The sequence below is a fragment of the Puma concolor genome, chromosome B1 (assembly GCF_028749965.1).
Source record: "Puma concolor isolate L17-30 chromosome B1, mPumCon1.1.hap2, whole genome shotgun sequence".
NCBI classification, from domain to species: domain Eukaryota; kingdom Metazoa; phylum Chordata; class Mammalia; order Carnivora; family Felidae; genus Puma; species Puma concolor.
Window position 1 is genome coordinate 16,577,869 of NC_141670.1, and position 21,200 is coordinate 16,599,068.

At 39.2% G+C, this 21,200-nt stretch overlaps 2 protein-coding genes across 40 annotated transcripts in view; one reads left to right on the forward strand and one right to left on the reverse strand.

Moving 5' to 3' along the window:
- CFAP96 (cilia and flagella associated protein 96) overlaps positions 1-21,200 on the forward strand; it is a 521,342-nt gene that overhangs the window by 163,075 nt on the left and 337,067 nt on the right. For all 3 annotated transcript variants that reach the window (XR_015249965.1, XR_015249967.1, XR_015249966.1), the window contains exon 10: positions 20,557-20,706. The gene's annotated coding sequence lies outside the window, so the exon portion shown is untranslated. The remainder of the gene's footprint in view (positions 1-20,556; positions 20,707-21,200) is intronic.
- SORBS2 (sorbin and SH3 domain containing 2) overlaps positions 1-21,200 on the reverse strand; it is a 353,761-nt gene that overhangs the window by 4,574 nt on the left and 327,987 nt on the right. For 24 of the 37 annotated variants that reach the window (XM_086703238.1, XM_086703239.1, XM_086703240.1 and 21 more), the window contains 2 exons: positions 19,961-20,164; positions 3,261-3,310 (listed from right to left, as the gene is read on the reverse strand). In XM_086703238.1, coding sequence (XP_086559364.1) covers positions 3,261-3,310; positions 19,961-20,164 — 254 coding nt within the window. Of the gene's footprint in view, positions 1-3,260; positions 3,311-9,647; positions 9,756-10,059; positions 13,565-15,050; positions 15,810-19,960; positions 20,165-21,200 lie in introns of those variants that run through there. The other 13 variants (XM_086703205.1, XM_086703207.1, XM_086703208.1 and 10 more) reach the window with 2 other exon arrangements.

A 21,200-nucleotide genomic window follows, 5' to 3' on the forward strand; every position in this document is an offset into this window, starting at 1 on the left:
CACCTCTGAAGTCAAGCAGGTGTATTCTATGCTCACTGATTACTGAGCCAATATCAAACAATAGATTATGGGTATAAGTTTCGTTTTAAAATAGGTCCTGGAGAAATTGTGTTTGATGTTGGAACTCTCCCTTGAAATAATTTTATGTAAAAAAGAATTACTGACAGAATGCTACCAGTCTCCTTTTTCTGCCTGAATTCTTTGAACGCCTTTATTTGGGTGACATTGATCAGTAAAATTGAATTTGTGGTTAACAAAATAGTATGTATTTTACTGCATATTAACATGGATTGGCATTTCGGAAAGTGAAGACACAAGTCCTAGCCGCTGAGCAGTTCAAGAAGCAATTGATATGCAATTAACATGAAAACTTTCTATCACTATTAAAATATTACCAATAGAATGAGGGGGATTTTAAAAACTCAGTGAACTTTTGTTTTTGCTGCTTCTTATAACAGCTGTGTAATTCTGCCAATGCAAGAAAATAAAAACCACATTTCAGGGCACTTTGGATTTTTAAGGTCAACTTTAGAAAGCAGATAATATTGAATACTGCTGGAACAAGAATGATTTACATCTAATTACTTCATTCAGTCAGAAAATCACATTTTGGTGGAACAAAACTATTCTACCATTTGAACGCAAACAGCATGTCATAAATCAGGGGCATGGCTCCGTTGGCTTTCCTCTCTGTCCGTGAACTTTTTCAGATTGGGGGACCCAGATAAAGTTGGCTTGTGGTGGGGGTTAGCGATGGTGGTGGTTGTCTGGGAAAGAGCTGGTGAGATGTGATGCCTAACATCATCTCCTAGAATACATTATTTTCTCTGGCTGGTACCAAAGCCTGAAATCACAACATTAGAGCTGTCTTTCCCTGTTAATATTTTATCCTGCTAGGGAATCTTTTCTGCCACTTGTACTCTTTTGAAACTGGGCATCTGATGTCTTCTGTTGAAAAAGGATTCTGATTAAGGAGAAGGACAGAGAAAGGTAGCCAGAATCCCAGAGCAGTGGTAAAAAAGACAGGGAGGTGTTGAAAACCAACATTGCTTAATTTCGATATTTCCACAGGGCCAGCCCTGATTAGAGGAGACCTATTATTTTGTTGTTTGCTTTAAGGATTTGATTTGGAGGCTGCTCTGGTGAAGGGACGCTATCTTTTCTAAATTCATATGGGGAAAGTTGATTTCAACCTGGTCCCTTTGCCAGTGTCACATTTGAGGGAGAAAGTCGTTCCTGGGCTGCTGATTCTATGGATATACATTGAAGCTTTCCCTTTGGGAAACACTGATTCTCTGATTGAGCTTTTGAGGCTTCAGCCTTCTTCCCTCGGGCACTTGTCCAAACTCTTATGGAGACAGGCCCATTTAAGGCCACCAAACCCCAGCTGCTTGAAGAATCTCAAGGTCCCAAGGGCTAAAAAAAACCAAAATTGGCACAAACTCCTACTTCACTTTGGTATGACAAAAGCCAGTATGCTTCTCAACATTTACTTACCATTCGGGTTTAATTAGACCACACACACATAAAAAAAAAAAAAAAAAAAAAAAAAAGGAAAAGGAAAAAAATTGGGAGTTTCATGGAAAACATAAACAAACCTTCCGGAAACCCCTCTGCCTCTGCTGGCTTTCAAAACCAGTGTTGCACGACAGGAAATGCAGCCGAATTACAATTAAAATGCTATTTTGAAAGATGTGTCGGTGAGATGAATGATGGTGGTGAGGTCAGGATGCTTCAAAAAGAAATTTGTCTTTTAAATAAAAAATGCTCAGCCAAGTTTGAAGCTGTCTCTATAACTTGCAATGTCTCCTGTAACACATTTTATTATAGTTCTGAATTGCGGCAACATTATAACCTTAGGTACCTATTTTCATTCCAATCTATTTTTTAAATGAAAGAAATTAAGTGACACCCCATCATCCCACTCCTTGGGGTTGTAATCAAATAGAAATTTAGTAATGTTTAGTAGATGTTTCTAAAGTCCACAGCAGGACCTTGAAAAAGTGCCTTCTCCCACCTGTGAGCTCTGTGGTTTCCATAAATACCCAAATGACCACACTTGGAAGTATTAACTTTCTATGACATAAAACAGTATAACATAATATACCTATTAATGCGTAATCTCCTTAACAGCTGCTTAATACGATGTGCTGGTAACACAATAGACCTAAACAGGCCTGGAATTTATTTTTTGTGTTGTGTTCCTATCATTTGCTTAAATAAGGCAACAAACCAAAACTTTAGAATTACAGGTCATACTTGATTTTTAAAAATTTTTTTCAGTTAAATGGAACTCGGAATGATTCTTACTTCCAGCGTGTTCTTTTCATAATCTTTCCCTAACAAGAAAAGCTTTCTGGCTGGACTCGGTGACAGGCAGTCTCAGGTGAGAGATGGTTTCTGAAGAGCATGCTTTCAGCTCACTGCCAGGTCCCTGAGAAGTGAGGAGGGAGCCAGAGGTCAGGAAGGTTCCAGGCCACTTGCTCTACCCCAGGGGGGCAGGGCGTGCGCCGTGGGCTGGAGGCCCTGCTTGTGCTCAGGGGTACCTCACAAGGTTTAGTTCCGTTTGTGCTCCCATCCGTGCTCCTTCCCAGGGGTCTAGCTCCTGACTTACAGGCTAGGCAGTAGCCAGTGGGAAGTAGGTCGCCGCTGAACATCTATTATGGGCAAAATGGAGCAGAAATGGATACACACGCCAAAGAGCATCTTAAAGACAATGTGTGACACCTTCGATTTGAGGTGACTTGTGGGTCAGAGAGGAGAGGGAATTTGTAAGCGGGAAAAGGCATTTAACTGAATGACAGTGACTGTTTTAATACGCTGCCATTCCCGAAGACCTTTGTCAAAAGGTAACCTTGGAATTTTGTTACTGACTTATCACTTCTGGTGTACTTTGACATTCTTCTGGTCTTCAGATATGTGTACAACCACTGTTAGGACACTTCTGTGTCTTTACAGCCGTGGTTACTGGAATTTGCATGGTGGGTGGAACAAAGAGGGAGGCAGATTGGTAAATCTTAGGCATCACTGGAGCCCCGTTAGGTTTTTCTGGTGTGTAAATCAAAGGCTGCTATGCAAAATGATTGGGTTTCTTTTTAAAATGAACTTCTGCTCTACGTTATGAAAGAGACTGATCACAGAGGCCTCATTTTAGTTACTTTGTCCTCTTTCACTTGCAAAGTCCTCTGTTTTGGTACACCAGTTGTCTGTTTTGTGAGTCAAGGTTAGTCTTGAACTTAGAAGATAAGAAGAATACTTACGGTTCCCCCCCACCTTGAATGTTTTCATGAGTAAACACAGGACGCTGTGGCTGAAATGAAATGATTTTCAATGTAATCAGCGTTTAAACTGGTACTAAGTAAAAGATAATTTGGATAATGGCATGGTACTTTTCTTGACATTTAATATTTCCTGTTGTAAAAAACCAAGAGGAAGGAAAAAAAACCAAATAAAGGGTTTCTGCAGGATTAATAATCCAAATATTTTGAAGGGTGCTTTGAATTAAATGAAAATAACCAAGGTTCAAATATTTGGAATGTATCTAGAATCTAGTCTGTTCAAGCTTTAAGGAAAAGTCAGGGTTTAGTCCCATTGATTTTTCAAAGGCCAGGAATATGGCAAGAACATAGACACCAAATCACTAGAATGGGAAATCTGGACACCTTCATACAACCTTATTCTTCAGCGTTTTCTCAAACAAGCGGAAAATAAACCACATTTAGTCTAAAGGCAAAGTACCCACATTCATTCTACTTTTCCTTCACAGACAACATTTTCACATACAGTACGGATGAAAATGTAGATAGGCAGACATCCCATGCTACATTTGAATTAACACTCTCTGTTCTCAATGTTGAGAGAACACATGCATTTTTAGAAAGAGAAAACAGAGAACTTTAACTAGAGGGTAACAAACAATATCCAGGTAACATGTAACATTTTACCTTAGAAGAGAAATATTGGTAGAAATTCCCAGTGCACTGAACTCTCAAAAGAGTTTCCTTTCTTTTTAAACTAAGCATCAAGACCAGTATCTGTAATAGATACTTATAATATTGGAAATGACAAACCTTAGCATCCCACATATCCACACAAATATTGCAACGAATAAAGTTAACATGTTTGTCGAATATGTAAACTCAACGTCGTTTCTACCGACTACCTAAATGTTACCATTTCAGGGAAAGAAAAATATTACAATTCATTCACAACACAGTTCAAAGACATCCTCTTCTAAATGATGGCTGCGTGCTAAAATGCGATAAGTAGGTGTTTGCATGACACTTATAAAAGTGACTTCTTGATGACCACTGAGTTAGATGGATCCATGTCCTTAGACATCAGGGCCAATTCGTGGGTCCCTGCATTATGAGTGGAGTACTGACAGGCTGGGAATTTTACCCTGCAAATTGTCCATAAAAATCCCACTGGTCCAAGAATGGATGGAGAACTCTGGGGTTCCTTTCAGTCTATGAGTCTATAATTTCCTCCCCTTCCTCAATTCTGTATTCACTCCCCTCCCATCCAAGCTGTCTTTCTAGCATAAGAAGGTGAGGCACTTAGAGCACCTGGGTGACTCAGTCGGTTGAGCGTCTGACTTCGGCTCAGGTCATGATCTCACAGGTTCATGAGTTCGAGCCCCACATCGGGCTTACTGCTGGCAGCTGTCAACACAGAGCCCGCTTCATATCCTCTGTCCCTCTCTCTTTGCCCCTTCCCCGCTTGTGCTCTCTCAAAAATACATAACCATTAAAAAAAAAAAAAAAAAAAAAAAAGGATACCAGGCACTTACATTACTAAAACTTTAAGCATTCAGTCTATTAATTGGAAGTGTTTACTTTTTAGAAATTTCACTCAGCAGTCTGTGCATGGAATATATAAACCTAAGACTACAGAGTGGATGGAAATGATTGGAAACGTGTATGGCTTAAGAATACAAAACTTCTATAAATCAATATAAAATTACTCGCAATGTATGTATTATTAAAATGATAAAATATACTATTTTAAGAAAAGTCAAAACTAAACCATTTTCTAACCATTTTAAGGCCATTTAATTCAATATAAATGTATTGAATAATTCTATAATTCTTATATATAAATAATACATACATAAAAATATAAATAAGTAAATATTATATGTAAAATAAATATAAGCCATCCACAAGCCTATATCCTATTAAATTTCTTCAAATCCTCATCCAATCATATATATATATAACTTTTATGCAGAAATAAAATACATATATATCAATTACTATTAATATTTTCTGATAGTTGTCTAGTCTTCTTTTTCATTTGAAGCCACTGCAGAATAATATGCCCTCACGTTGGTGTAGATATATTTTTTTAGTTTTCCTAACCATTTCCCTTTTTTGTTTTCGAAGTTAAGTTTAGTCTAGCCTTTTTACACGTTCATAAGCAGCAATGCTATAAACATTTTTATACAAAGGATTATTTACTTCTTTTGGACATTCTTTAGAACACACTTCCAGGAGTAAAATTTCTGGCCAAAGATTATACATTCAAGCCACATGATATTGAAAATGCTCATGTTAATCGCTCAAAAAAATTTAAAAATGGAATTAAAAAAATCAAAATGCTGTATTTCAAAGCCCATTCAAGGACAGCTACTGTTGTCTCGCAAAAACATCATAGCACCAGTTACAGTGCAGAGCAAAGTTATAAATAAGAAAATATCATCTGATGATCTTTTCTTATCTTCAGAGAAAATGTTTTGTAAAATGTATTTCGTTGTGCTCTTTCTACAAGTTTAAGTCATTCTAATATTTTTAAGTTGAGGAAAAGTTTTACTTTTCTATCATGGCATCCGGTGCTTGGTAAATCTGGGAGGTCAAATTTCATTGCTCTTTTCTGTTAAATGTGAATATGACTTAATTTTTTAATTTTTTTAAACGTTTATTCATTTTTGAGAGAGAGACATACACACACAGAGTGCGAGGCGGAGAGGAACAGAGAGAGAGAGGGAGACACAGAATCTGAAGCAGTCTCTAAGCTCCTAGCTATCAGCACAGAGCCTGACATGGGGCTCGAACCTACGAACCATGAGATCAGGACCTAAGCTGAAGTCAGATTCTTAACCGACGGAGCCACCCAGGTGCCCCTAAATATGGCTTTAAAAATCAGATTGTTCATTGAAATAAAACAATCTACTTTTAAAGTCCACATGGGACCTCTTGTTGTCATCATTACAATTCTACTTTAATTCCTTTAATTCAACTCGCACCATAAGTTATTTAAATGAATCATCCCTTTGACAACTGGGAACATGGGGCTGTTGCCAGAAGTATGTGGCTCCCTTAATGCCACAGGGGTCTATGTCTCAAGGGGACTCACGTTCCTGGGCGAGCCAGCCAGTAACGTCCTTGTTTTTTACCAATCCTTCGCAGTATGTCTTTTCTCTTCCTTTATAGCCTTTAATGAACCTCCCACCCCCTTTTCCGACTTACCAGGTCTCTACACTGTTCACATGCTCAGGCCAAGATTTATCGCAGCCTTTATTAGCACTATTATCTTGGTGACTTCAGGAGCTTTTCTAAGTTTACCTTTAACAGGAATCGTCTCCATGTGAATCTGGATAGTTAGGAACCAGTTTTGAGGAAATGTGACTAGCTGCAGTATTTGAATTAACTCCTTTTTTTTTTAAATTTTTTTTTTCAATGTTTTTTAATTTATTTTTGGGACAGAGAGAGACAGAGCATGAACAGGGGAGGGGCAGAGAGAGAGGGAGACACAGAATCGGAAACAGGCTCCAGGCTCCGAGCCATCAGCCCAGAGCCCGACGCGGGGCTCGAACTCCCGGACCGCGAGATCGTAACCTGGCTGAAGTCGGACGCTTAACCGACTGCGCCACCCAGGCGCCCCTGAATTAACTTCTTTAAAAAATATTTGGTCCATAGAAGAACAAGTAGCATTAATAGGGCACATTCCTGTCTTCATGGTATTGGCACTGACTACCAGTGTAGCCTTGGATATGTGCCTGAGCTTCCTTTTCTCTAAAACCAGAGAGTTGGTCAGGATGGTGATTAGAATCTTGTCCCCCTCAGGGAATCCGTTCCCACAGACACACTTCCTCCGTTATGTATAGGTGCCCTCATCAACCTTAACCCCCTGTTGTCAGAGAGCTGTGCCAATTAATTCTCGAGTGTCCCAGTCCTGTAAAAACAGTCATGGTAACAATCCAGCTTCATTTTTCAGATCAGTGAACCCAAACTCAAAGATCATTTCTTAAATCACAAGTAAGTGAAAAGAAGAAACAGAATTAAAATGTTGACTGGCACTCATAGTAAAAGATGACTGTGACGGATAAGGTGGATCAACATCTTTATTTTGTCTTTTAGGCAGGTGTTTATGTTCTATATGGATACACAAGCCAATTATCTTAGGAGACTATCTTTTGCCTTTCCCCCGCCCTGGTGTTATAAGGCGCAAACCTTGAGGAAAAGATCTGTAACGTATTTGCGCTCTATTGCCACCGAATGGTGATTAGTGGAAGCAACATGCTAAAAGTTTCTGCCTTCGGACAGCTCTCTCACAAAGTTCGTTCCTTCAGCCTGGATTCGTTTTGAAAGGCTACTTTAAAGACCACAGAACGCTGTGGAATAGATATTCATGTGTCTTTCTGACTACCTACTTCCCTTCCCGTGTTTTAAATTCTCGAGAAAAGATCTCTGTGTAGCCACCCGTATTTTAGGTCTGTGCTTGTTTCTGTTTTAACTCTGCTCATTACTCATAACTTCTTAGCAGTGTTGTGAGCAATATAGAATATACACTTGTGACATTCAGAGAGTCCTACATGTGTCTTAAGAGTATAGTAAAATTGGAAAACCCAATGAAGCGCCATGTTGTTTTCATGGAATCCTCAATATTTAACTTTTTTCCTTGGCAATGTAGCCATCTTTTTTTTTTTTTCCTCTCTCTCTCTCTCTTTTAGTGTAGCTATTTTTTTTAAATTATCAAAAGCAGATACAAATGGGACAAGTTTTAAGCACACGCTAATATTCAAAGCCAGAACCAACCTAACCATAAGGGAACTGGTCTGAAATATCCTAGAATCTCTGGTTTCAGTAAAACATCTACTTGCCTAGCTCAGATGGGGAGATGCAGTCTGTCCAGAAGCCATTTGTCTATCTGTGCTTCGGCAGAGGCATTTCTGGTAGCTCTATCTAGTATTTGGTGATTCTTGAGTGAGGATTGGCTGTTACTTTAAATACTAACGTGGAAGAATATTTGAAAGAGTTATAAGCACTTCTAGAGTTTTTCAGTCTAGAAAATGTTAGATGTAGTATTTGCCAACCAGAATTCGATGACATTCCCCTAATAACAGTCCCATGTTTATGTTTATAGGATTATTTTTCCTTCTTAAATGATGGTATACAACTTTGGATGAATCTAAAGAATATAGAAAATGTATGTTCCACCCAAACACATATAAGTACATAATGTATACATCTGGCAAAGAAAAAAAACTTGAGGTGACCCAAAACATAGCATCTCATTGACCCATGGGAAATTTATGGCTGGGCCACATTAATTGTGGAAAAATCTTTCTTTTTGTTTTGGCTCTAGAAGGCCCTTGTGTGAGTGAGTCTAAGAATCCCTTCAAATCAACATTCCTCTTTCTCTACGGCAACCCAAATCTCTACCTCAGAAACAAAGCGAGGTCTCATTATGCAAAGCAAAAAGCACAAAATTGGCCTAAACACAGAGAGGTATCTACATTTTTTGAAAGTAGAAAAGGAAATCCTCTTTGCAATCAATTGGGCCCTTAAATATTTGCAAAGCATAGTCATGTAATAGACCAGGTGAGGTTAAACCAGGGTTTATCAAATAGAAATGGTGAAAAGACTGACTTTTGAGGAGATGGAAATCCCTACAAGCCTTGGCTGCCTTCCCCAGAACTGATAACACCATTTACAACCCATTCATAGGAAAGCGCTTTTGATGTGATGTTACAGAACCAAAGAGTTACAGGGGAAAGTAATTTCACCCTTAAATTCAATCAAAGCTGTCAAGAGCCTGGGAGTATCTGGAGTCCAGGGCAGTAGCATTGGCTTTAAAAGCGTCATGGAGTGAATGTAGCACACATCACCAGAGCAACAGGGTATTTCGCAACAAGAATCGTGGATTTAAAGGGAAAAACAAAAGAAAACAAGAAACTGAAATAAACGGAATGCCACAGAAGCAAACATCACTGGAAGCGTGCGAGTTCAGTATATGATTGGTAGCAGCCTTATTCTTCGCACTAAAAACCGTAACTGGAAAACAGCGATTTACAGAGAACGTGGAAGCCTGAGACGGACGTAGAAGACGACATACGCTACGCCCTCCTTTGTACCATGAGAATCTGGTCAGACCTTTTTGGATTTTGGAAAGCTTACACACACACACACACACACACACACACACACACACACACACAAAAGGAAAACACATTGCTTAAAGACAGCAGAGGATTTTTGTGTTGATCTGATTTCATAGCTCATCATGGTTGGGGTCACTTTGTCTCAAGGGTACCTCTGGCCCTACTTTACGGGCAAAGCACAGCAATGACAATTAAGGAGGAGCCACCCACTGGGGGCGAATGGCCAGGGTGCCTGACTCAAGGTGGGGCGTTCTGACCCTACCCTGTGGGAACCGCTGAGCCCTCTGACAGGTGAGCTGCAGTGTCTCCTAGACATCACTGGGCTACGCGGAGGCTTACCCAAGACAAATATCTCGCTTTTTAAGTCAGCCTGGAAAAGCCATAAGAGGTTAGTTAGTTCTTGTCTTCGGTTTACAGCCTTCAGGAGAAGCTTTCCTGATTTTGTTTTTTCATGCACACGCACACGCAGCATGCCAAACTCTTGCATAGCAGCGGAGCGGGAAGGGTTCACCAGTCTGCAGACAGCTCTTTGGCTGCCTGTAGGTTTCACGCCACAGGTGTCAGGTGCCGCTTTCATACGGAACTCAACAGGCACAGCAGAGAAAGACTTTCAGAGAGAAGCTGGCACAAAGACGATGTTTGAGTGCGATATCGATGGCTAAGAACACATACAAGAATTTGTACGTCTTTAATAGAATGTTTAACAGTGGGATTCAAGACACCCTCAGATTGGACCTGGGTTTTTTTGTGTGTGTGTGCACATTTGAGTAGATGCAAGGTAAAATAGAGGGGAATTTCACTCAATACCCATAAAGTTTCATAAAAAGTCTCAACTGCTTGTCGGGGCAAATTTTCTGACAAAACACAGAGGAAGAAAACACGGCTTTTCTGGGGGGAAAATGGTGAAATATAATTAAATACTGAATATTGTCCTGACTCCACCTTGTGACTATTTTGGCATTCTTCCAAAGTAAGATTTTTAATAGGACAGTGAATAAGCTAACCTTTCTTGTGTGTGAGTATGCTTTATTTTCTTTCCAGTAGTGGACAGGATCTACCACTTGTCCTTGACAAGTATTTGAGTCCCTTATGGGAACTTTAGCAGGACTAGAGAAAGGACTCTTCAATAAAAACATGATTTTCTAAACTCTCACTGAAGAAAGTTTTTATAATGACTGACCTCAAATCTGCAGTCTGTGGATACGAAATGCATTAAGCATTTTTCTCTAAAGGGTTATGGCAGAGAATGCTTGATGTGTTCCAGTATCTGTTCTTTTCTTGTCTGTCCTCTGTCCTAGAATCCTGATAGGCACATGGACCTTCTGAATAAAGTCTTCCTTGGATCTAAATGTGCTCATGTGATAAGTTCTGACAGATGGGATACACAATAGGAAGGGGCTGCGAGAGCTGGTGCAACCACTTTGGACCAGGCGGTGGAGGCTTCTCACTGGGGAGATGATGTGCAAAAATAAAATGGAATCTCCTGGGTTTTCTGATGATTCTGGAGCCACATACCAGCCCTGGATGCCCGACACTTAGGTACCAGAGAAATATACTTGTATGTTGTTTAAGCTGTTGTTATTTTGAGTTTTTTGGCACAGCAGCTGTCCCCATTTCGACTGATGCGGGGAGGGGTTCTACAAACATCAAGGCTCATAGAGGAAAAAAGACATTTAGCTGTTAGAATGATGTGGACAAACAGCTGGAAAGATCATTTGAACATATTAGGAAGAATCAGGGCTTAATTCCATGTTGGAAACCGTGCTCAAGGGGGTCACTCTCTGATGGGGATGGCTTTAGAGTGAGGAGACTTCCCAATGGGCCCACAAAAATTGAGTTTCTTGGAAGAAGCCCAAAGAAGAGTCCTTCTATCTCTTCATAAAGAGTCCACATGCCATAAGTCTCTTAGATGGAATTGGAAGTTCGGCTTATAGGAGAACTGAGAATTATGATAATTTTTATTATGAAAAACCATTATCTAAAAAAAGATGTTCAAAATAGAAGAGAGAATATTGGTTTCTGATTTATATATTGCTCATAATTTATATGTACATTTTCAGCCTTCTGTCACCTATAACGTGTTGGTGAATTTTGCGTTTATGGAAGATTTTGGTTTGGATATGACAGGTTTACATTGTCTCAGAAGATACTTCACAGGAGTAAAATTGCATTAAATTTTATTAAAAGAATAAAAGTGCATTAAATGGTTGATAAGGATTGATAAAAGTGTAATGATTCGTGCATACTATGCTATACCTACTAAAACATTATTAAAATTTTATTTTATCTTTGCTTTTAGTGCAGGGTTACTTTCTTGGTAATGAGCATAACGTGTAACATTCTTGAAATGGAAGAAATAGGAAGGCTTCTTAGAGGACTCAAGCCTCCACAGTTTATCAGTATCAGACGTGGGGTTAAACTATAATAATGGCCTGAGATTTGCAGCTGTTTCAATTTGCATTTATATTTACAATAAGCACCAACGAATTCATCAACTTATATCTTTCCAATGAATAGAAGAAGACATTTATAAGGTTTTCAAAAACTCAGTGGGGGAGATAGAAAGTTATCGTTTGCTCTTGAGTATGAGATAAAATAGAGAAAAAAACCACTTCATTTTTCTGGAGTTAATTATTTGATGTAGTTATGAAAAGTATTCTTTGGAAACATTGTTATTGTAAATATGTCCATTCTCTCATACCATTCTGCAAACAACTGACACCTAACGTGTGTATCAGTTGAGCTTGGTTCTTAAAGAATGAACTTGCATAAATCTTGGTTTTGTCCTTGATAGTACAATGGCAGTGAGTGATCTTTATCTCTCTAAATTCTAAAAATCCAAACTGATTCTAAAGTTATTTAGCCATTTATTGACTAAGTTTAAGGGCTAAAGAACAAGTAGGGAAAGACAGGGAATAAATACTTTGGCCTTAAAAAGAGAACCACAGAAGGAATGGGGGCAGGGGGGCGGGGCAAATTCTTGGTCTTAGATAATATCTAAAGTATTATTATTTTTATTTCCTAATTATTTCATGCCGGCCAAAATGAAATCTCAAAGGGCAAAGAGCAACTAGTCTTTAAACTATTCCACTTTTTCAAAAATTCCTTTCACACATAAGATGAATTCACATTCACATTGGACTATTTTGTTGGATGGGGTTAGTGATGGGAGTTGGGAGTATCGTGCAGATGGCATTTCTCTGGTGTTGGTGCTTCCTGGTAAAGAAACTCGACTCTACCAGAGCCTTCGAGTTTTCCCTTAACTGCAGAGGCTCTCATTCACATTCAAAACATTGGATGTGAGGATGGGTTATTATTTGAAGTCTATCACCTTTTGTCTAAAGGAAGAGATTTCAGGATCATGCTGATTGTAGAAGCCAAGCTTTTCTGTGATGGAGTCATTTCATGCTGTGGTTGTCATTAAATGTCTTTCCAGGGTCAGTCATTAATTTTGTTGAAAGTCTCTTTTACTGGTGTCCTTATGGGGAGTTGAAAATTAGGAGAACTGCCAGCCCGCAAGGCTCTGAGTTGGGTGCTTTGTTAACTGTTAACCAAGGGAAGTATCATTCCTGCATCCTCATTAATTTACTTCAGTTTTGTGGAAGAATAGAGCTCAAGACAGTACTGAATATCATCCTGCCCTCGGGCTCTGCTGAACCTGCTGATGGGTGAGAAATGTGGGAGGCAGTGAGCCCACTGAGAAGTGACAGGAGATGACAGGCACCAAGCTGATGTCTTTGAATGGGATGGTTCTCCAAAAAAATACCTAATGATTGCTTTTTATTTTTCTATGTAAAATTGAGTCTGGGTATGCAAGCGTGTCTTTTAAATTTTTGGGATAGAGGCCATGCCAATGATGTTAAAAGTTAGCAACCAATATTTACACGACTTCTTAGAACTTGTAAGATGGCACAAATCTAAATACATCTAATTAATAAAATTCATTTAAAGGCATGCAATAAACCACACTCGGGATGCAGTTACCTTTAATTTTGGTGAATTTATCTCCTGTTGATAAGGGTATTTAGGGAGAAGGGGAGGTGTGTAGGGCTGGGTAGTCTGAGAAAGTGTAGAGGCCAAGTCAGAGACAGAGGCCCAGGGAGAATGGAAAGGAAGGGAGGGAAGGACACAGCTGGGAAAAGGTGTAGACGTTCGATCTCCCGGAGAAAATGAAGGCGGCTTAAAGATTGAGGAAAGACAAGATGTGATTACGCTTGTGCCCAGAATGAGGTTATGTGGTCTTAAGAGAATATCCCCCAAAGTTGAATAATGTTTAAGTTACCAAATGCCCTGGGAAGCAACTTTTATGACAAGTTCTTGCTTTAAATTCTTGCTTAACTTTTTCTTTCGAATCTGACTCAAAATCCCCAGTGAGTGTGATCATTTTTCTGATGTGGGTGGCTGGACAGAAGAACCCCCCATAGTCTACAATTTTAGAATATATTTACAGGATGGCTGCTTCTAAACATGAAGGAAAAACTACAAACCTGCAATGACTCTTTGTTACTTGCTTGTAAAGTAGATTACGATTTCTAGCTGGTTAGTTACAAAGCCGGGGAACTGATGTGTGCCAGCAGCTATTTGAATAACTGACTTAGAAACATGCTTGACTTTCTGTAATGAATGATCTCTTTTGCTAAGTAGTGTATTTGTTTTATTTTATACAAATACAGGCATGGCTGGGTTCTTTGTGCAGATGACCTTTTCTCTCCTGGTTGAGGAACTAGCCAAGCCTCGGGGTTTTGTGGATGTCCAGGGATCTCATGGGCACTGATCATTATTTAAGCCCAAGAACGTCCTATAGTACAGGCCACATGCCTCTATATTTGTTATTGGCAAGGTCTTAATAGAAAACTATGGGATTTTAAAAATTATTTTTGTTTTCTAAGATTTTAAAATGGACGATCCACGGGGCAAAGTGACTGCAGAGTAGCATGATATAAAACATTTTGTTTCCTAATTTCAGTATTTGCCAGTAATCGTATTTTCTTTCTAAATTACAGGTTACATATATGTGAGAAATGAAGTTTTGTTTTTGTCTTAAGAGAAAAATTTACAAACTAAAGATTTAGGGTATGTCCCCTCTTTACTAATGAAAATCATTGCTCAAGATTCTTTGTAAGATGAAAATGCATTAGTAGTCTTAAGTGGTCACCAACCTGAAGAAATTATTTCTTCCGAGAGTTAAGAGTGTCCCGGCGTGCCTTTTGGTTCTGTCTCTCTCCCTTTTTACAAACGGCCATTGGAATTGGACTCGTCTCTCTGTGTATCAGTTTTCTAATTTCTCAAGTGGGGCTAATAAGATAACCCATCTCATTGACGAAGAGTTCTTAGAACACTGTCTGATGCTCAGTAAGAGTTCAACTATGTAGCTATCATTATTAATAACAAAAAGTCAGGAAGACTATCAATTATAGACTGTTTAAAATATGAATTTCTAGTCACAAACAAATAATGGAATGACATCAGACATTTACATCATCTTACTAAAATTTGGTGAGTTTCCATACGCCCCTCCACCCCCAACTTACGTAGTGCTTGTGTTTCTTAGGAGGAAGCCTTTTAGGGCAATGCCAAAATTGACGTTTAGTAATGTGATTAACTGTGCTAGCTAAATATAGTTAAGACGGGTTAGTTCTTTGGTGATTAGGCAAGGTTAAAATACCTCAGTACTGGTTTTCACTGCACTGCTGTCTTCCTTAGGGATCCTAGGGTCTGTGGGGGTGGCTACTGGATATTTTAAACCGTCAGGTTGCCTCTCTTCTTCCTCCTCTTCGATGTGCAGGCTTGGTGTCACCTCTGTGCCGTCGCGGGCACACCACAAGGCATCCGGTTCTCGACACTCTGGCCCTCTTCGGATGCCTGATAGAAACCCCTCATAGATATCCTCATCTTCCTCTCCGATGGCGGGGAGACTTTTGGGCAAGGGAGCCACATTAGTGTGTGCAGAGGCCACAAACTTGTCACCTAGGACTTCGGGTACTTTCTCAGGGCCTCCAAAGCCCTTTCGTATTTTTGTCAAACCTGCACATTTGTTCTGAGTTGTCTTTCTGGGATCTTGAAGTGGTGTTGCCTCAGAAGGCCGGACTGCAGCTGAGGTCACCCCTGAGCGGGGGAAAGGCAGCACAGAAGGGGATTTGGCAGGTGCAGATGCTGGAGGCAAGGGGAGGAGATCTGAGGGCTCCTCCTTAATCTCGAGGATGGTCTCCTCTAGGATATTTGGTTTGGCTCGGTCGGCTGGTGAGGTTAAAGCACCAAGCTTCTCCAATTCATCCAAGAAATTGTCCAGAGAGTGAGGCGGTGTTGGGGTCAAAGGGTCTGCCGGTGGGCACTCGGCTGTCAGACGCAGCCGCCCCTGGGCTGTTCTATCTGAGCCCGGTGAAGCTTTGTGCGTGGGAGGAGGGGCTGGTTCACTGAAAGCCAACTTAGAAACGAGCGGGGATTATAAGGTTAAAATGTAAACCAAGAAAATCGTACATCAAAACACAGAGACTGAGAAATGCAGGGAAGTGCTGGTAATGAATAGAAACATATTTTACGCTGTGGTCTCGATTTGTGGATATTTTTGCGGAATTTAAAGAAAATCCTTCGCATGTTAACTGGAAGGTTATCTGAACGACGAAACTCTCCTAGTATTTGGAAGGGGTCTCAGGTGTCAAATGATAAGGTAAAGCTGTAGTAGCGATAAGAAGGTCAGACAGTGAATCCCTAAGTGATTTTATCTAGCGGATTAGCTCTTTAAAAAAATTTTTTTTTCAACGTTTATTTATTTTTGGGACAGAGAGAGACAGAGCATGAACGGGGGAGGGCCAGAGAGAGAGGGAGACACAGAATCGGAAACAGGCTCCAGGCTCCGAGCCATCAGCCCAGAGCCCGACGCGGGGCTCGAACTCACGGACTGCGAGATAGTGACCTGAGCTGAAGTCGGACGCTTAACCGACTGCGCCACCCAGGCGCCCCGCGGATTAGCTCTTTTAAACTAGGCTTCACATATGACTCTGAAATAATGTTCCTGTAAAATGAAAACCAATAACGAAACCTTTTCTTATTCCCTGAATTTGTTTACTGTTCTTTCTGCCTGTAAGAGTGCCAAATCTTTTGAACTTCCATGATTTTTTCACTTACGTTTTGCAACGTAATTATAGCGTATGGCATAAAATATTTTTACATCATTATACATGGATACATTTCCCAGTGAATCAATTCTGAAAAATATTTTCCAAGAACAGAAACCCCCGATCAGAATGAAACTAAAGATAACTACTACTTCAAGGTTTAAAAAACTCAAAGTAAATGTTTACATAGAAAGGGAACATATGATTTTAATGGGAGTATACTTCTGCTAGGACTCCCATTCTTTTATGTAAACCTGTGGAGTATAATTTATGAAACTTAATCTCCTGAAGTAAAAATATACTTCAGTGGATCTTACTATTATCAGTATATTTTGGATGTATTGAACAACACAGAATGGTAATGGAAATTCCTTAAAAGTAGTTCTGGAAGGGCTGCCTAGAAACATTCTAAGACATTCTATTGCTGAACTGGAAAGAATGCTACATGCTATACGTAGGAAGGCCTTGACAGTCTGGTGGATGGCATTTTACTGTCATTCTCTCCAGGGAGATGGTTTGGGTCTGGAAGATTTTGGAGATGCATTTTCTCGTTGGTTGTTTAGGATGAGACCTCACTCATGCACTCGGCACTCTTGGTCCTAAGGCCACTTAACTTTTGACTTCTGTGTCCTTTAACAGGAATGGGGCATTAATAGAATTTATTTAGCTATTTTTTTAAAGGAAATACGATGTCCTGTCACCTTGGGGTGGGGGTATATAAGCCAAAGAGTCACAAAACTCACGTGAGCATCCTAACAGAAGATTCAGGTGGTCTTTAGTCCGCCTAGCACCTGATGTAAAGTGATACTATACATGTGGTCTGTTACTAGATAGATAGCCACCCCTGGCAGGTCCTGTCTATGTTCAGTTTTTAGTAAGACAGAAATTACCTAAGTCTCATTTCATAGTCTAGAGAAATTCTCTTATTGGCCAGCATTCTATCTTATGCTCTTTGTTATGCAACAGAATAACAGATTTTGAAACTCTGTGAAACGCATAAGAATTCTAGATGATTACTTTTCACTTTCATTTTCTCTCATGGTCAGGAATACTATGTAGACAAGGAAGAAAGATCTTTCAATCCCACCGTTGTCATGACTACCACTGTCACTATTACTGCCACTACTCCGGTGCTGTTACCACGACGGTTGCCAGTATACATGTTAACAGGTTCCAGGTGCTTAGCTTTACAATGGACTTGCTTCTACAAAAAGCCAAATTACGTATCTGAGATACCTACATAACATAAATATACCTATAATACAAAAATCACATAATTACCTTTCCTCCCTAAAGCATTTGAATTGGATTCAACTACACTAAAAGCAGAAATATCAGAAATGGTATCAACTTCCATTTGGATCTCCCCTAAAATAAAGATAGTATGTCAGGAAATGTGATTTGAATGTGTCAGAGTGATGCATGAGTCAATGAGTTCTTTCCTCTATTTGCAAATACCAGTTAGAAAATAGGATACATAACATTTCGTGTATTTTGGATGTCATAGTTTAGAAGTATATTATAGTTCTTTTTCTGAAAATGATCCAGTTCAACACTAGTGAGAAGTTTCCCTTATTAAGTCAATGATATCATAGATTACCAGATGGGTCGAAATCATTAAGCATTTTTTGTTTTTTCAAATTATGGACATAAGCTTTACAACATATTTTCTTCCCGGCAGTGAGAATAAAACACTAATTAGTTTTTAGTGAAATTTCTCTATTTATAAAACGTAAAATCTGGTATTCTAAGAAAAAGTTTAGGAAACTGAAAATACATTTAAATCATATCCACAACAAGGATTAAAACACTGTGATCTACAGTATTACATTACCAGTATTAATTAAGACATTATGGAAGCATTTCTTAAATATTAAATAAGGCTTTCTAGATAAATGCCTATTCTTTCTTATAATATTTTGTTTGAAGGTACAGTTGCTTTGAAATTCATCTGGTAGTTTTTTAAGATGACTGAATGGTAAATAAGACAAACATATGGTTGAAGGTTCTGATATTTTCTTTTTATCAGTAGGAACTATTGAAGGAAGGATGTTGCTCTCTAACGCTAAGCTCTGGTAGTGAAGTCAACCTACTAAAGAAGATTCTGGAAAACTTTATTATCAACCAGACACAATCTGATTACCGTTCTGTTACCCAGTGTTGCCAAACTGTTCTATTATTCAGTGATAAGGGATTTACAGCAATTACCCTGCAACGGAAACCCAGTCTTCAAAGAGTAGAATAAATAAAATGCCCTTTTAAAAGAAAATGCTTCTCTTCGGATAGTAGATTCTTAGCTCATTTACATATGTAAAATCCTTGTAGACTCATTTTCAAGGAGTAGTTTAGGTCACTGGGGATGCTCTCTTGCTTTGGGACATGAAATGATTTCATGTCTGGGATGTTGATGTTATTTTGCTAGTGCCAAATGGTTTAGTTTTCCATGTCCCAGCCTTGGTCTCAGTTACAATTTTCAGTAAGTTATGGGAAACAAAATGTTTAAAATGTTGGGAAGTACTTACAATATTTTGGAAATAATTCCTTGGTAATTTAAAGTTTTACACTTGAAAGCCAATGAAAAGGAGACAGAAATCCCTAAATACCATCCATGAGAAGAACACAACATATTATATATAATTCAATAGAAAATTAAGAACAACTTCACCCTGTGAGTAAAGAGAGAATAGCCTTTTCTTTTCCTTTTTTTTTTTTTTTTTTTTTTGGAATAGCCTTTTCTAATCAACCAGTTCAGGAAGCAAAGTCCCTTTTAAACTACATGTTGAGAAAGGTAATTATCTTTAGCTACTGGCTCTAGTGAGACAATGGAAATCATCCTAAACCTAATAAAATAAACTTGAGGACTCCTAAGAAAGAATGACATTTTCATTCAAACTAATAAACAAACTGACTGACAGACCTTAATTAAAGATTTTTACTTTCTCTCTTTCTGTATCAAAATACCCCAAGACTTTCATAGAATTTTGTCAACTCAATTACCATATGTTGTTGAAATAAACCATTTTGGGATCTATCTAACTACCTATCAATACATTCTATACTTATATATACTACTTACACCTGCATAGAATCCATGTAAAACATGCATATCTAAAAATAAAATCAAGCTTCAGAAAAAAATTGAGTTTCAAAAAGCAGCTATAATTGCATACATACATACAGACCTATATCATATAGGATTTTATGATGCTAATGTTTTCTCTTTCAGTATTTTACTTTGAAAATAAAATTATCAAAATCAAGCATGAAACCTTTGTGCTAGCACCCCTCAGAAAGATTCAATTATATTGACTTGACATGGCACGCACACTCAGAAACATAACATGTACATTTTGTCGCTTTGCAATAGGTATGATGTTTTAGTCTATGCCTAACATCCCATGTCGATGATCTTGCATCAAGCTCCCAAACATGACACTAATATGCTAGGATGTCTTCTTACCTTATTTGAACTTAAGCTGTGGATTCTATCGCTAGAATAGCTGTGGGGTATTGGAGGGTCAGGGTAGTCCTCAGCACCTTTGGTTGTATTCTTCTTGACAACTTCTACATAGGAAACAGGGAAGATGCCTTGTCTGCTGGTTCCTGGAATTTTACCTTCATACCAGTTTTGATCAACTCTTTTAAGAAGAATAACTCTATCTCCCTGCAATGAATATTAGGAAAATGCATTATAAATACAGATGTGGTAACATAAAAACTGTCAATTGTCAAGGGTTTCTAATAAGCAATAGCTTTCCATCTGGGAAAGTTTGATACCTCCAGCTGTTATGATTGTTGTTTGTTGTTTGTTTTTGTCAGGGGAATGAAAATGAAGGCTCTGAGCTCATTCCCAAATTACAGATTATCAACATGTACGATACGTAATCATTCATCGATGACATTAGAATCTCCCCTAAGGATGCTTGGTTTGTGTGAATGGGCTTACACATGTTCACACCAGTACCATGTGAAATGACTTGTATCAGTTACTTTAAAAAGCAGAATAGTTTAACAGGGAAAACCTCAATGACAGTAGCGTTATCCTATCATTGACAGGACTCGGGGAAATGACCTTCTGCAGGAAGAGCTTCAAAACAGTGCAACTCAGCTCGCTGTGATTGTGTATCTGAAATGGATTACGGAAGTCAAGCTCCGGAAGGGAGGAAGTTGAATGGCATACCGTTTTGCTTTCTTGATCTACGTGTGGTAAGCAGGAGCAAAGAGTAAGGCTGGCAGGATGGGGCAAAGGACGTACCCTGGATAATCCACAGCTGTGCCCAGGGCCGACACCCACCTGGTCTGGATCAAGATCGTGTAACACCACTCACTATCCATTCTGATTGGCCTCTGCATAGAACATAACTGAGGAGAAGTAAATCTCCCTAATGTTGAAATTGCACTGATCTTCTGGGCAGCACACTGCTGTTGCCAGGCTGTTGCTGGAGCTATAAATTGCACTGGCAGAAGCTGCTCTTTATAGTATGAAACATCAGCCGGGATGGTTCATGGAATGTTGTGCTGCCGCTGGGAGGGTAGACGAGGAGAATGGGTTGATGATGCAGAACCAGGGCCGAGAAGGGAGAATGGGATGAGGTTCTGCCAGTACAAGAACCGTGTCGTTTCCCTTCCTTGCCCCTGGCTAAGGGATTCGCCAGTAGGCGAAGAAGTTCTAGAACCACCCTGCCTGTGACTCTCTAGCC